Here is a 16,309-nt window from a genome sequence, read left to right as displayed (position 1 = left end):
AGACAAGCTTAAAAAGCTAGTAAGCTATAGGGCGATATAAAAACATAAAAAGAGAGAATGACAACTCTATTATAACAAGCCGTATATAAATCGAGGTGGGAACAGGAGGTCTGCGTGCCGGGCCAGCGTCCAAAACCCATTACAACTAATGGCATATATGCCAGACCTATGGGTTGTGCTTATTTAAATTCTAGCCAGAATGTATACATTATAAACAATCCTTTCATAAATGTGCTCCCCCACAATCCACGCATCCCAATTACTTCGGCGGCACAGCATTAAACAAAAGAGCAGCTCCAGCTCCAATATAACACATTAAATTTAACACAAATGTATAATTGCTTCAGCACTGTAAATGGTGACTCATTTACAAAGAGAATCCATTTAAGGACTCAAAACATCCACTTGGGCCTTTTTAAAAGCATTGTATCACATTAAAATATATGAATATTTTAAACTAATATGAGAACTATATGAAAGGCTTATTTTTCTATTTTCTAGTAAAAGGATCAAAATCTAGAGCAAGCCTAAGATTTTGGAAACTTTCTGAAGCTGTTCACCGGTCATTATCCATTCAGAGGACAAGTGGGGGTACAGAACAGCCGTCAGTACTGGCAGTAAGATGAGCGACTAGAACTCCACTAGTCGCTCATCTTACTACTAGTCGCTCATTTTACTAATCGCAACTCTGTGTGTTTGAGACGGTGGGGTGGGGGGCGGGGTAGATGGACAATGTTAGTATCTACCATAAGGCAGTGTGCTTTTCTTCCAAGCTAGCAATTATGGAGAGGTACAAAGAGAAAGAAAAATCAAGATTAGCCTACAAAGATCGTGAGGGAAACTAATGATTCGGATTGTTCTAATCCAAAGGACCTCTTTTGACTTGGTATTTCTTAGCAACCGGTAGTCTGGCAAAACTCACAAAATACAGTAAGTCCTAACTGCCAGGATAAACAGCATTCAGAGTCCTTTAGTTCAATTCAGTTCAGTTCAGTCGCTCAGTCGTGTCCGACTCTTTGCGACCCATGGACTGCAGCACCCCAGGCTTCCCTGTCCATCACCAACTCCCAGAGCTTGCTCAAACTCATGCCCATCGAGTCAGTGATGCCATCCAACCATCTCATCCTCTGTCATCCCCTTCTCCTCCGCCTTCAATCTTTCCCAGCGTCAGAGTCTTTTCAAATGAGCTAGTTCTTCCCATCAGGTGGCCAAAGTACTGGAGTTTCAGCTTCAGCATCAGTCCTTCCAATGAATATTCAGGACTGATTTCCTTTAGGATGGACTGGTTGGATCTCCTTGCAGTCCAAGGGACTCTCAAGAGTCTTCTCCAACACCACAGTTCAAAAGCATCAATTCTTCAGTGCTCAGCTTTCTTTATAGTCCAACTCTCACATCCATACATGACCACTGGAAAAACCATATCTTTGACTAGACAGACCTTTGTTGGCAAAGTAATGTCTCTGCTTTTTAATATGCTGTCTAGGTTGGTCATAGCTTTTTTTCCAAGGAGCAAGTGTCTTTTAATTTCATGGCTGCAGTCACCATCTGCAGAGATTTTGAGCCCCCAAAAATAAAGTCTGCCACTCTTTCCACTGTTTCTCCATCTATTTACCATGAAGTGATGGGACTGGATGCCATGATCTTAGTTTTCTGAATGTTGAGTTTTAAGCCAACTTTTTCACTCTCATCTTTCACTTTCATCAGGAGGCTCTTAAGTTCTTCACTTTCTGCCATAAGGGTGGTGTCATCTGCAAGTCTGAGGTTACTGATATTTCTCCCAGCAATCCTGATTCCAGCTTGTGCTTCATCCAGCCTGGCATTTTGCGTGATGTACTCTGCATATAAGTTAAATAAGCAGGGTGACAATATACAGCCTTACATACTCCTTTCCTGATTTGGAACCAGTCTGTTGTTCCATGTCCTTAGTCATTCTGATTTTCTAAAAATAAGGATAATCTGATGCCAACTAAGAGGCCATTCTTCGTGACAAAAATCTACTCATGGTTAGACATTGTGTATAGTTTCCCAATTAATAAACAGGTTTTACTTTAAATTAGCTACCAAAACTCATACACAATTTCTTGGAAAAGCACATGGTAAAAGTAGACGCATCCAGTCCTTGTACAAACCTGAGTCTTCTGACAATCTGACCATGATCCCCATTACTGTTAGGAAGTCTTCTTCATTGTTACTGAAGTCCATGAAGATATCAAGGAGCCCTTGGGCCATAACCTGTCAGTGGAGATGAGAAAGGGTCCACACAGTTACATGTGCTCACTCCGGCATGTATTCCGAGCAGGTAAAGCAATCAGGGTGCACCTACATCCAGAGGGAGAAAACCCCATCAAGGGATGTCTGAAGGCGGTCATTCAACATGGGTCCACATCCTCTAGCAAGGGGACCCATATCCTCCAGGCCGGCAGTCTCTGGAGGTCAAAACTGTCCACGGGCACAAAAGAAAACCTTTTTCTCCTTCTCCAACAGATTCTTCAGGCCTAGATAGACTTGGAAAAGAGGTCCCATGACAGCAGGAGGGAATTAGGTGACCAGCAAATGCAGAAGGAAAAGGTCCAAAGGGACATCTGATAGCCACCTCAATCTCAAATGGCCTCCCCCTGAGTGTCAGTACTGCCCCCTGGCTGCCCCTCCCCAGGATGTGACAATCAAAAATGGCTATTGTTGCTGTTGTTCACTCTCTCAGTCATGTCTGACTCTGCAACCCCATGAACTGCAGCACATGAGGCCCCCCGGTCCTTCATCTTCTCCCAGAGTTTGCTCAAACTCATGTCCATTGACTTGGTGATGCCATCCAACCATCTCATCCTCTGCTGTCCCCTTCTCCCTCCTGCCCTCAGTCTTTCCCAGCATCAGCATCTAGATATTGTCAAATGCCTATCGGGGGCAAAATCCCACCCTGGTTTGAGAACCACCGTCTTAAAGGATGCTGGCTCTCTATGACGTTGACAACAATCCTATGAATCTAAACTTACTTCACAAGAAGGTTTAAAGACAAAACACAAAGACCAGAAAAAGCCGCAATGAGGTAACAATGAGGTAACAATACTCCCTCGAGAAGAACTAAAATTATAATAATAATACCTAGTGCTGGGCAAAGATAGGGACCATAGAAACAGATTTGGTGGGAATGCAAAACAGCACAGGTTATTCAGAAAACAATCTGGCAGTTTCTCAAAAAGTTAAATACACACTTATCATTCAACACAGAGATTCCCTCTTAGGTATTTACCCAAATGAAATGAAAACATATGTCCACACAAAGACTTGTATGCCAGTGTTCACATTAGCAGCATTCACAATAGTCACAGAATGAAAAAATCTCCATGTCCGTCAAAACACAGAGTATCCATTCGATGGAACACAACTCAGTAAAAAAAAGGAGAGAACTACTGGGGACAACAAGAAAGAATCTCAAATGCATTCTGTTAAGTGAAAGAAGCCAGACAGAGAAGACTACATACCATGTGATTCCATTTACAGGAAATTCTTAAAAAGGCAAAACCTGGCAAAACCTTAGCATCAAAAATCAGATCAGTGGTTGCTTGGGTCAGCGGTGGTGAGACAGGGGAGATGGATAGCAGAAACAAACAAGGACACAAGGAGGATGGAAATATTCACCCTTGACCATGGGTGCGCACGACGTGAGTGCACACATTTACCCCAAACTCACTGCAGGGGACGCTTTAAGTGAGTGGGTTCTATTGCATGAAAAGTATGCCTTGATAAAGGCATTTTAAAGAAAGACACTGATGAGAGAAGTCAATGCAATCAGCAGTGGCTAATGGTGGCCCGGAGGCCATGGGATGCCTGAGAGGAGGGCCTGGACTCCCTGTGAGGTGTCTTTGAGCAAATGGAAAGGAGTCTCTGCCTGCTCCTCTGGGTCCCTGACAGCCTAGAAATAATACTTGTCTCTGATTCATTTCCGGCCATGCACTGGAGAACAGGGAAAGTCAAAAACCTACCAGAATATTCAGAAAAAGATGATGGAAATGTGGAATGCAAAGAGGCAGTCCGGGAGGAAATTTCACCTGAATAGGCCTGTCCAGGGAGAGGTGTACAGCACCCCCACAATCCCCCGCCCCCAGGATGCAAGGCCAAGATCTGGCAGCTGGGACTTTTGGGGAAGCCGAAACAGACAGTCAAGCCCCTGATTACATTCCACTGGACCACATTGATGGCAGCCTCCCCTGGGAAATTAAGCAGCTAAGATCGCCAATCTGCTTGTAGGGCCACCGAATGGATATACAGCAGTGCCTCCAGCCTTAAGTGGTCCCAGGGGCCCTGCCCTCTTAAGGGGAGCCAGGAAAGCAGTAAGAGAGGGCCCTGGAGCAGAGACACAGACCTTGCGGTGAATACAGAATGTGAGTGAGTAAAGACACAAACAGACCGGTGCTCTGGCACCAGCACTTTGGAGAACCTGGCTGCTTGATATTGGAATGACCTAGCGAGGTCACAGTGGATGGGCATAAACCTCAAGACTTCTCACTGCTTGTTGTGCTGATGACCTGAAAGAACACAGGACAATTGTGTGCCTCAGAAAAGTGTGAGGAAGCTTAAATGAAATCTTGAGATTGTGTCCATGAAGCTCAGTCTGGCATTTGGCTTTCGCTGAGCCCTCTAGCAAGTCAGCCATCAATCAGTATTATATAGCAAAGAATTGCAATCAAAGTGCCTATCAGAAGAGGGAAGCTAAAATAAATTAGGATGTGGCTATACACTGGCATACTATACAATCATTATTAAAGGTACCTATAGAAATGCACTGAGTTAGAAAGCTGCCCATGATATATAAAAAGAAAAAACAAGAAAAATAATATAGTATGAACTATATTATTTTCATAACATATAGTATGAACCCATTTATTAACAAAAAAATGTTTATACATCAATGTGCAATGTGTGTGTGTGTATGTGTTAGTCACTCAGTCTTGTCCAGCTCTTTGTGATCCCATGGAATGTAGCCTACCAGGCTCCTCTGTCCATGGGATTCACCAGATGTACAACACATGTACACAAAAACACTCACATACACATACGCTCATTTAGGAAACGTCAGGAAGTCACAGATCCCAAGATCCCTCTCAGTAACTGACAGGACAAGAAAACAAAAATAGATAAGGATATATAAGACCTGAATAATCTTTTCAACAAACTTTCCCAGTTGACGTTGATAGGATAACTCTACCTCAAAATATTGCACATTCTTTTCAGGCACATGTGAAGGATTCAACAAGTAAGAGTAGACACTGAACCATAAAACAAGTCTCAACAGTTTTAAAGAACAGAAATCACACAAAGTTTGTTCTCTGACCACAAAAGACTTACACTCAGAATCAAGTAACAGAAAGACGCCTGAAAAATTCTCAAATATTTCAAAATTAATCCACATATTTCTAAATAACTCATTGGTCAAAGGAGAAATCATTATGGATGTTAAAAATACTTTATACTGAAAGGAAATGAAAATATTATAAGAACTTGAGGACACAATTAATACAATACTTAAGTATTCATAATACTTAATACAGTACTTAATGTAAAATGCAAATGCTATAAAAGAAAGACCATAAAAGCAAAATGTTAAGCATCCCTCAGACGAAGTAAGAAAAAGAATGGCAGTTAAATCCCCATCAAAAAAAAACTCCAAGGAAGAAAATAACACAGATTAGAGCAAAAATTACAAAACTAGAAAATGAACATACAACAGAGAAATTCAAAGGCAAAAGTTGATTCTTAAAAACAACTAATAAAATGGATAATCCTCTGGAAAGAATTATCTGGGAAAAGCAAAGAGAAAAGGCAACAAGAGCCAACAACAGGATGGAAAATGGGGCTATACTACAGATTTCGTAGACAATAGAAAGAAAATTACCAATTTCCAACAGACAATGAAATAACAGATGTAAGCAATGATTATCTGTGACCACTGAAATCATTAGAAGAAAGGTTGGTGGGGAATTTTGTAACAAAGAACACCTGCACCCACTGCTCAATATTAACAGCTCTGAGAGTGGGGCCCCGTCTCACGGTGTTTTCTAATAAGATATACACAAAAAAACATACGCAGTATTGTTTAAAAAAAAAAAATTGAAGCAGAATCTAATCAAGTCTCCAGGTTTAATTTTCGGTTTACAGAAAATACAGAAAACAAAGGAACACGTTAAATTACACCATGAGAATAATGATCACAAATCCAGAATGTGAAAAATTCTGCAAGACCAATAATCCCTTCAACAAATAAGTGATGTAGGGGGAAGATGAGAGGGAGAATCAATGAGAGGGTAAAAGAGATTTAATATCAAAAGAAAAAAAAAACTATAAACAAAAAAAAAAGACTTGAGAGACGACATCTATGTAATGAAATGTGTGGACTTTATTTGGATCAGGATTCAAATCAACCAACCATTAAAAGGCGTTTTGAGACAGTCAGGGGAAATTGGGATGCATTATTGTTAATTTTGTGGACTGTGATAATGATAGATAATGATATTGAAGTTAAATTTATATCTTTAATTGGATAAAATTATATAATATCTTAGATTTGCTTTAAAATACACTGAAAAATTCCAAGGACAGAGGAGCCTGGTGGGCTACCATACATGGAATCCCAAGAGTCAGACACTGCATAGTAACTAAACCACTAGCAAAAGAACATAAAAGTTCTACAGAAAAATGATCAAATTTTTACAGCAAACCTAAGTAAATGGAAAGATATAACATGTTTATGGATTGGAAGTCTAAATATTGTACTGTATTGAGGGCAATTCTCCCCAAATCAACAAAGATTCAATGTGAACCCAATCAAAAGTCTAATAGGTGTTATTTTTGTTTTGCTCTATTAGAAACTGATGAGCTGATTTTGGAAATGCAAAGGACCAAGATTAACAAGTTATGTCAAAGAAGAAAGACAAGGTGAGAATTCTTTCTCTATCAAATATAAAGACTTACTACAAATCTATAGTAATCAAGACGGTGTGGTTCTGGTTGCAGGGGAGACAAATGGACCACTGGGAAAGGAGACAGTCCAGACAGTCATGAACAGACACTGGATCATAACAGGTGGCACTGGGGAGAGGAAGTATAAAGTGGTACTGTGACAAGTTAAGACGAACCAAAGAGCTTCGTGAGGAGGATGAAAGAGGAGAGTGAAAAAGCTGGCTTAAAACTCAACTTTCAAAAACTAAAGATCATGGCATCTGGTGCCATCACTTCATGGCAAACAGAAGGGGGAAAAGTATAAACAGTGACAGACTTTATTTTCTCCGGCTCCAGAATCACCACAGACGGTGATTGCAGCCATAAAATTAAAAGATGCTACTCATTGGAAGGAAAGCTATAACAAACCTTAAAAGTGTATTAAAAAGCAGAGATATCACTTTGCTGACAAAAGTATATAGTCAAAGCTATGGTTTTTCCAGTAGTCATATACAGATATGAGAGGTGGACTGAAAAGAAGTCACAAAACAATTGATGCTTTCGAACTGTGGTGCTGGAGAAGACTCTCAAGGGTCCCTTGGACTGCAAGGAGATCAAATCAGTCAATCCTAAAGGAAATCAACCCTGAGTATTCACTGGAAGGACTGATGCTGAAGCTGAAGCTCCAATACTTTGGCCACCTGATGCAAAGAGCCAACTCATTGGAAAAGACCCTGATGCTGGGAAAGATTTAAGAGAAGGGGACGACAGAGGCTAAGATGGTTGTATGGCATCACCAACTCAAAGCACATGAGTTTGAGCAAACTCTGGGAGACAGTGAAGGACAGGGAAGCCTGGAGAGCTATAGTCCATGGGGTCAAAAAAGAGTCAGACACAACTCAGGGACTGAAAAACAATAAATTGTGACAATTAGGAAAATGAGACTCTTTCACATTTTCAGACCTAAATGTGAAAGAAAAGAAAAAAAAAAACTAGAGACTTTTAAGCAATATGAAAGAACATGCTTATGATCTTCGGGTAAAGGAAGACATTTTAAGGACACGTCAAAGTGCATTAAGGATAAAAGAAAACGATAAATTTAACTACATTAAAAGGAATAACTTCTGGTCACCAAAAGAACACCATAACGGAAGTCACAGAATGCACGAAGATGTCTGCCGTACATGAGTGAGAGAGGGCTGAAATCCAGAACACACGAAAAACTCCTTTGTCTACTCACTAGAAGACAGTACTATATCAAACTTAAATTTTCTGATTTTGATAACTGTACTAGGATTATGTAAGTGAGTGATGAATGTCCTTGTTGGAAAAATGCAGACTGAAGGATTTAAAGGAGAAGCAGCACAAAGTGTACAACTTATTCTTACACAGCTGAGAGACAGAAAGGAAAGACAGAGATATGAATCAAATGTGGCCAAGTGTTAACAGATGACAAATCTGGGTAAAAGTTACACAAGAATTCTTTCTACTGTTCGTGAAACTTTCCTAAAAGTGTGAGGTTATCTTTAAAACTTTAAAAATAATCTCCTGGCAAAACAGGAATATAAAGAGACACAAATCAGAAATACAAATGTTCTTACGCTGATGAAAGGCAGCTAATAAAGAAATAAAACAAGATAGGAAAGGAAGAAATAAAACCATCATTTTTCACAAACAGCACTGTAATATGTAAAAAACCCAGAGAATCCACAGGGAAGTTCTCAAAGTTAATAAGTGAACTTAGCATAATCAATGGAGACAAAATCAAAATATAAAAATCAACTCCATTTTCATAGGTCAGCAAGAATTATAACTTCTAAGAAATGATACAATTTACATTAGCATAAAAGATCAAACACCTATTGAACAAGATATGAAAGATCTCTATAACAGAAAACTATATATTATAGTTTTATAGTTACTTATGTGTATGTGTTATACATATGTGTATATACATGTATGCATACACACAAAGAGAAATTGAAGAAAATCTTAAAAAATGGAAGAAATAGAAAACTAAGTATGGTAAAGATGTTAATTCTCTACATATTGATCTACAGATGCAATGCAATGAGATGAAAATTGCAGCACATTTTTTGTTTTGTTTTCTAAAATTGACAAACTGGTACTAAGATACATTTGGAAATGCAAAGGGCCAAGAGCAGTCAGGACAATCTTGTCCTTCCATGAAGGACTTCCTCTACCTGATACCAAGACTGGGATGACAAAGCTGCAGTGATGAAGACAGCGTGCTCCTGCTGTGAGCACAGATAAACGGCCCAATGCAACTGACGAGGGAGTCCAGAAAGGGACACCTGACGGAAGGCAAAGGGGGCAAGCAGCAGGGCTCAGTGAGCAAGGCACTTTCAAGAAAGGGCACTGGATTAACCGGAGACTGTAGAGGGAAATGAAACTTGGCTCCCTCCTCGAATCAGACAGGAACAAGAAGAGCAACTAAAGGTGGACGGTGGATCCGGTGGTGAAAGGGAAACGATAAAATTTCAGGAAGACAGGGTGAGAAAATACGTTAGTGCCTTACACGGGATGTGAAGAGCAGCAACGCTAAAAGAAAAAGCTGTTGAATCGTGGACCACATTTCAATGAAGAGCGGCTCATCAAAGACAAGGCTCAGACTACCCTCATTTTCTCATCTGTAAAATTGGGATAATAATTGTGGCAATTGCTGCGAGCCTTCTATCATTTAATAGATGTAAAAGCAGAGAATATAATTTTTTAAAGAGTAGCGGAAGTAAGAAAAGACACTCAGTGAACTGAGTAGGAACCAGTCTTGACAGAACCTGTCCTTCAGGGAAGATGCGGGAGGCCCAGGTGGACCCAGAGGACTGTTCCGAGTGAGAGAAGTGGAAGGAAAGGGCTGGTAGGAGGGTGAGAAGGAGGAGACAGGAGCCGGGGCACAGAGCTGATGCCAGGAACCTGAGCACACCCTCCTCTGAGGTGGGGGCAGTGCTGGGAGACGCAGGTTTGGGCGGATGGTGAACTGACAAGCCATGTCTCAGCTTTCTGATACAACAGTCAGGGTCAGCTGCTGAAGGGAAGAGGCATGGGCTGAGCCCGGGGGAGGGTCCTGCCAGCACCGTGAGGAGTGACAGTGGAGTGTGCAGGACAAGCAGCACAAGGGTCCCAGAAGCCTGGTGCCGTCAGGACACGAGGCAGGTGAGCGGCATGCCCACCGATGCTTCCCCCTTCCTGGTTGTTTAAACCCCATTACGTTTCATCACTATCTCCTTTCCTGGCTTACCAGGTGGTCAGTAAGACAGAGACAAGAATAATGGGAAAGCCTAATAACAAGAGTCCCAGCATCCAGGGAACAGCCTATAGCCCTCTTCCTCCACATGCTCCCGTGAGGCTGTCCCAGACACATGCCGCCTGTGGCCACCTAACCGTGCGGAGGCTGGGCACAGCTTACCAGTTGAAGATGTGACTGCTGAAAAAGCATACTTCTGCAGACGAGCGAGGGAAGGCAGGTTGTCCTGGCCTGGAGTGTCCAAGAAGGCTGTCACCCTCATGCCATTGCAGTTTTTGAGGGCCATAGTCCTCAAATCCATCTGGAGGGGAAGAAGGGGACTGCACTGTAAGTTCGCATGACTGGACGGGTCACACCTGGGTAAGATGTGGCCACTCACATGCCTTCTGCTCTCGCGGGTCTTTCCAGCTGAAGCCACTGACAATTCGTGGGGGATGACATGGGCAGGTGTCTAACCCAGAAGAAGGTGGTGAGACCACAGCCATGGCGCAGAGCCGGACGCCACCCCTCTGGGCTGTGGGTCTGATGTCAAGTCGCCTGTCACCACCGTGGAGGGGACCCTCCCTGCCATCTGGGATGCAGAGGATGTTCATTCACAAAGTACTCGCCCCTGTGAAAACTGGCCATGGAGCTCTACACAAACATGATGGTTTAAAACAGTCAAAAGAGAAAGAAGTCTGACACCTAAGCAAGAATCTGACAGCAAGTCCACAGCACCATATCTTCTCTCGGTCTGAATGTCCCACCACTCAGCTTTTCCCACCCCGTGACATCGATCCCCATCAAGCAAGCCCTGGCCTGGCAGCCCCCAACCAGACCCCCTTACATGGATGTCAACGGTGCCTCCAGCTCACCCTGGTCAAAAAGGAGCCTATGCATGCATGCTCAGTCACTCAGTTGTGTCTGACTCTTTGCGACCCCATAGACTGTAGCCTGACAGGTTCCTCTGTCCATGGGGATTCTCCAGGCAAGAATACTGAAGTGGGTTGCCATGCCCTCCTCCAGGAGAAGCCCACTGTCACGCTGACTCTTCCTCTTCAAGCCTACGCCCCCTTGTCCCCTCAGCTGAGGGCAGGTACCCCCTCCCTCCAATGTAGCAGGGTGGCTGAACTCAGGGGCTCTTGAACCAAACGTCCCTGGAACAGAACGAATCCACCAACTACTATGCATCAGCAGTGTGACCAGAGTGACAGCCTGTCTACATTCCCATGTTCTAATATGCAGGGTGGGTGTTACACCCTACCCTGGCCCTGTCCGGATGCTGGAACAAGTGAGTTCATGAGTGTCAAGATGGTGAGATCTGGTCCCTCAGGGTCCAGCGTTGAGCCTGGCTACCAACCTCTACGAACCCATGCTTCAGGGGTGGAAAGGCTTCCTTCCCTTCCCCAGCACAGCAGCAGCTGAGTAAGAAGCACCATTGGAGCAGAAAAGCAGGGGGTTCCTACCCAGAAGACAGAGAAACCATGGTTAATTTAGGCAATAACTGATCAGACTTGAGAACAAGAGATGACAAGTTTGTGCCTAGGTGCTTACTGTTCTTTGAAACATTTTTTTTTTCTTAAAGATTTTTATATGTGGACCATTTCCAAAGTCTTTAATTTGTTACAGTACTATTTCTGTAGTCAATCTAATCACACTAGGACCACAGCCTTGTCTAACTCAATGAAACTAAGCCATGCCCGTGGGGCAACCCAAGATGGGTGGGTCATGGTGGAGAGATCTGACAGAATGTGGTCCACTGGAGAAGGGAATGGCAAACCACTTCAGAATTCTTGCCTTGAGAATCCCATGAGCAGTATGAAAAGGCAAAATGATAGGATACTGAAAGAGAAACTCCCCAGGTCAGTTAGGTGCCCCATATGCTACTGGAGATCAGTGGAGAAATAACTCCAGAAAGAATGAAGGGATGGAGCCAAAGCAAAAAGAATACCCAGCTGTGGATGTGACTGGTGATAGAAGCAAGGTCTGATGCTGTAAAGAGCAATATTGCATAGGAACCTGGAATGTCAGGTCCATAAATCAGGGCAAATTGGAAGTGGTCAAACAAGAGATGGCAAGAGTGAAAGTCGACATTCTAGGAATCAGCGAACTGAAATGGACTGGAATCGGTGAATTTAACTCAGATGACCATTATATCTACTACTGCAGGCAGGAATCCCTCAGAAGAAATGGAGTGGCCATCATGGTCAACAGAAGAGTCCGAAATGCAGTACCTGGATGCAATCTCAAAAACGACAGAATGATCTCTGTTCGTCTCCAAGGCAAACCATTCAATATCACAGTAATCCAAGTCTATGCCCCAACCAGTAAAACTGAAGAAGCTGAAGTTGAACGCTTCTATGAAGACCTACAAGACCTTTTAGAACTAACACCCAAAAAAGATGTCCTTTTCATTATAGGGGACTGGAATGCAAAAGTAGAAAGTCAAGAAACACCTGGAGTAACAGGCAAATTTGGCCTTGGAATACGGAATGAAGCAGGGCAAAGGCTAATAGGGTTTTGCCAAGAAAATGCACTGGTCATAACAAACACCCTCTTCCAACAACACAAGAGAAGACTCTATACATGGACATCACCAGATGGTCAACACCGAAATCAGACTGATTATATTCTTTGCAGCCAAAGATGGAGAAGCTCTATACAGTCAGCAAAAACAAGACCAGGAGCTGACTGTGGCTCAGACCATGAACTCCTTATTGCCAAATTCAGACTTAAATTGAAGAAAGTAGGAAAACCACTAGACCATTCAGGTATGACCTAAATCAAATCCCTTATGATTATACAGTGGAAGTGAGAAATAGATTTAAGGGCCTAGATCTGATAGATAGAGTGCCTGATGAACTATGGAATGAGGTTTGTGACATTGTACAGGAGACAGGGATCAAGACCATCCCCATGGAAAAGAAATGCAAAACAGCAAAATGGCTGTCTGAGGAGGCCTTACAAATAGCTGTGAAAAGAAGAGATGCAAAAAGCAAAGGAGAAAAGGAAAGATATAAACATCTGAATGCAGAGTTCCAAAGAATAGCAAGAAGAGATAAGAAAGCCTTCTTCAGCGATCAATGCAAAGAAATAGAGGAAAACAACAGAATGGGAAAGACTAGAGATCTCTTCAAGAAAATCAGAGATACCAAAGGAACATTTCATGCAAAGATAGGCTCGATAAAGGACAGAAATGGTATGGACCTAACAGAAGCAGAAGATATTAAGAAGAGGTGGCAAGAATACACAGAAGAATTGTACAAAAAAGATCTTCATGACCCAGATAATCACGATGGTGTGATCACTGACCTAGAGCCAAACATCCTGGAATGTGAAGTCAAATGGGCCTTAGAAAGCATCACTACGAACAAAGCTAGTGGAAGTGACAGAATTCCAGTTGAGCTGTTCCAAATCCTGAAAGATGATGCTGTGAAAGTGCTGCACTCAATATGCCAGCAAATTTGGAAAACTCAGCAGTGGCCACAGGACTGGAAAAGGTCAGTTTGCATTCCAATCCCAAAGAAAGGCAATGCCAAAGAATGCTCAAACTACCACACAATTACACTCATCTCACACGCTAGTAAAGTAATGCTCAAAATTCTCCAAGCCAGGCTTCAGCAATACGTGAACTGTGAACTTCCAGATGTTCAAGCTGGTTTTAGAAAAGGCAGAGGAACCAGAGATCAAATTGCCAACATCCGCTGGATCATGGAAAAAGCAAGAGAGTTCCAGAAAAACATCTATTTCTGCCTTATTAACTATGCCAAAGCCTTTGATTGTGTGGATCACAATAAACTGTGGGAAATTCTGAAAGAGATGGGAATACCAGACCACCTGACTTGTCTCTTGAGAAACCTGTATGCAGGTCAGGAAGCAACAGTTAGAACTGGACATGGAACAACAGACTGGTTCCGAATAGGAAAAGGAGTACATCAAGGCTGTATATTGTCACCCTGTTTATTTAACTTATATGCAGAGTACATCATGAGAAACGCTGGACTGGAAGAAACACAAGCTGGAATCAAGATTGCCAGGAGAAATATCAATAACCTCAGATATGCAGATGACACCACCCTTATGGCAGAAAGTGAAGAGGAACTCAAAAGCCTCTTGATGAAAGTGAAAGTGGAGAGTGAAAAAGTTGGCTTAAAGCTTAACATTCAGAAAACGAAGATCATGGCATCCGGTCCCATCACTTCATGGGAAATAGATGGGGAAACAGTGGAAACAGTGTCAGACTTTATTTTGGGGGGCTCCAAAATCACTGCAGATGGTGACTGCAGCCATGAAATTAAAAGACGCTTACTCCTTGGAAGGAAAGTTATGACCAACCTAGATAGCATATTCAAAAGCAGAGACATTACTTTGCCAACAAAGGTTCATCTAGTCAAGGCTATGGTTTTTCCTGTGGTCGTGTATGGATGTGAGAGTTGGACTGTGAAGAAGGCTGAGCACCGAAGAATTGATGCTTTTGAACTGTGGTGTTGGAGAAGACTCTTGAGAGTCCCTTGGACGGCAAGGAGATCCAAACAGTCCATTCTGAAGGAGATCAGCCCTGGGATTTCTTTGGAAGGAATGATGCTAAAGCTGAAACTCCAGTACTTTGGCCACCTCATGCGAAGAGTTGACTCATTGGAAAAGACTCTGATGCTGGGAGGGATTGGGGGCAAGAGGAGAAGGGGACAACAGAGGGTGAGATGGCTGGATGGCATCACTGACTCGATGGACGTGAGTCTCAGTGAACTCCAGGAGTTGGTGATGGACAGGGAGGTCTGGCGTGCTGCGATTCATGGGGTCGCAAAGAGTCGGACACGACTGAGCGACTGATCTGATCTGATCTGATCTGATCTTTTTTGACGGGGAGGTACAGGGGATCTTAGCTCCCTTGACCAGGGATCAAACTCACACAACCTGCATTGGCAGGCCAAGTGCCAACCACTGGACCACCAGGGAAGTCCCTCTTTGAAACATTAATCACATTTTTTCTGAACTAAATCTTTTAGGCTAGTAGTTGCTAAGTCACTTCAGTCGTGTCCGACTCTGTGCAACCCCACAGACGGCAGCCCACCAGGCTCCCTCATCCCTGGGATTCTCCAGGCAAGAACACTGGAGTGGGTTGCCATTTCCTTCTCCAATGAATGAAACTGAAAAGTGAAAGTGAAGTCGCTCAGTCATGTCCGACCCTCAGCGACCCCATGGATTGCAGCCTTCCAGGCTCCTTCGTCCATGGGATTTTCTAGGCAAGAGTACTGGAGTGGGGTGCCATTGCCTTCTCCGAAGCTAGTAGTTAGAGCCTATTAAAAATTCACACTGTGTAACAGTGACCCTGAGCACTCTATTAAAGAATTACAGGTTTGCAGAAATAATGTGTGTGACACCACCAACTATGTCATTTCTCTGCAGGATCCCTGATGGGGAAGACCAGCCCCCCCAAACACAGGTGCTTTGCATGAGCTTTTTTCAGTGCATTTCAGGGACCAGGAGAAACATGCCAGCCTGTGTCCCACAGGCGTTTACAGAGCACTGCGGACTCGGCCTGCTGTGGGATTCAAGACACTGAGTTTAAAGCAGAAAGCTTTGGGATCGGATGATGTTCACAGACACACACACTCTTTTCAAACACAACTTTTCATAAGGATCAGGTTTCAAAAGATTCTCTAAGGCCCAATTGTGTACTTAATGGGTTAAGAACTCCTGTTTTAAAAGTAACAGACAATATCTCGGCTTTCTTCAGAAAACTCTATTTATCAGAGACCTAGAGAACCTAGCAATTAGTTCCACAAAAGAATAGTTATTAGAGAATATTAATGATTCTACTATACTAACTATATAAAACTACACAAATTATATGCATCAGTAAAAGCCATAAGCCACAAAATATCAGATAATAACTAAATTTTATTGGTTACTTCCTGTAAGCCAGGAACTGTGCTAAGAGCTTTCTGTAGAGCAGTAGTTCACTGAACACTGACAATACTGTATTAGTTTTGTTAAGGGAACTGAAGCTCAGCAAGGCTAAAAAAGTTGCCAAAAGTCACACAGGTAGAGAGTGACCGAGTCAGAATTTGAACTCAGTCAGACCCTAGACACTGCACTATGTTGTACTACCAGAGAGGAAACCAAAATCTT

The 16,309-nt window shown here is 42.7% G+C and overlaps 1 protein-coding gene across 18 annotated transcripts in view; it reads right to left on the bottom strand.

Annotated features, from left to right (window-relative positions):
- The window catches only part of LOC102274620 (serine/threonine-protein phosphatase 4 regulatory subunit 1-like), a 74,153-nt gene that overhangs the window by 39,075 nt on the left and 18,769 nt on the right, over window positions 1–16,309 (bottom strand). For 13 of the 18 annotated variants that reach the window (XR_011466556.1, XR_011466553.1, XR_011466552.1 and 10 more), the window contains 2 exons: window positions 10,361–10,499; window positions 2,130–2,232 (listed from right to left, as the gene is read on the bottom strand). The exons of 2 other annotated variants lie outside the window; for them this stretch is intronic. Coding sequence is in view for 3 of the 16 variants with exons in the window: in XM_070381495.1 (XP_070237596.1) it covers window positions 2,169–2,232; window positions 10,361–10,499 (203 nt within the window). In the remaining 13 variants the exon portion in view is untranslated. The remainder of the gene's footprint in view (window positions 1–2,129; window positions 2,233–10,360; window positions 10,500–16,309) is intronic. 3 more of the 18 variants (XR_011466555.1, XR_011466562.1, XR_011466557.1) reach the window with 1 other exon arrangement.

The sequence above is a fragment of the Bos mutus genome, chromosome 13 (assembly GCF_027580195.1).
Source record: "Bos mutus isolate GX-2022 chromosome 13, NWIPB_WYAK_1.1, whole genome shotgun sequence".
NCBI lineage: Eukaryota > Metazoa > Chordata > Mammalia > Artiodactyla > Bovidae > Bos > Bos mutus.
The sequence above is the reverse complement of the archived record's forward strand: the minus strand, read 5'-3'. Positions and strand labels throughout refer to the sequence as shown.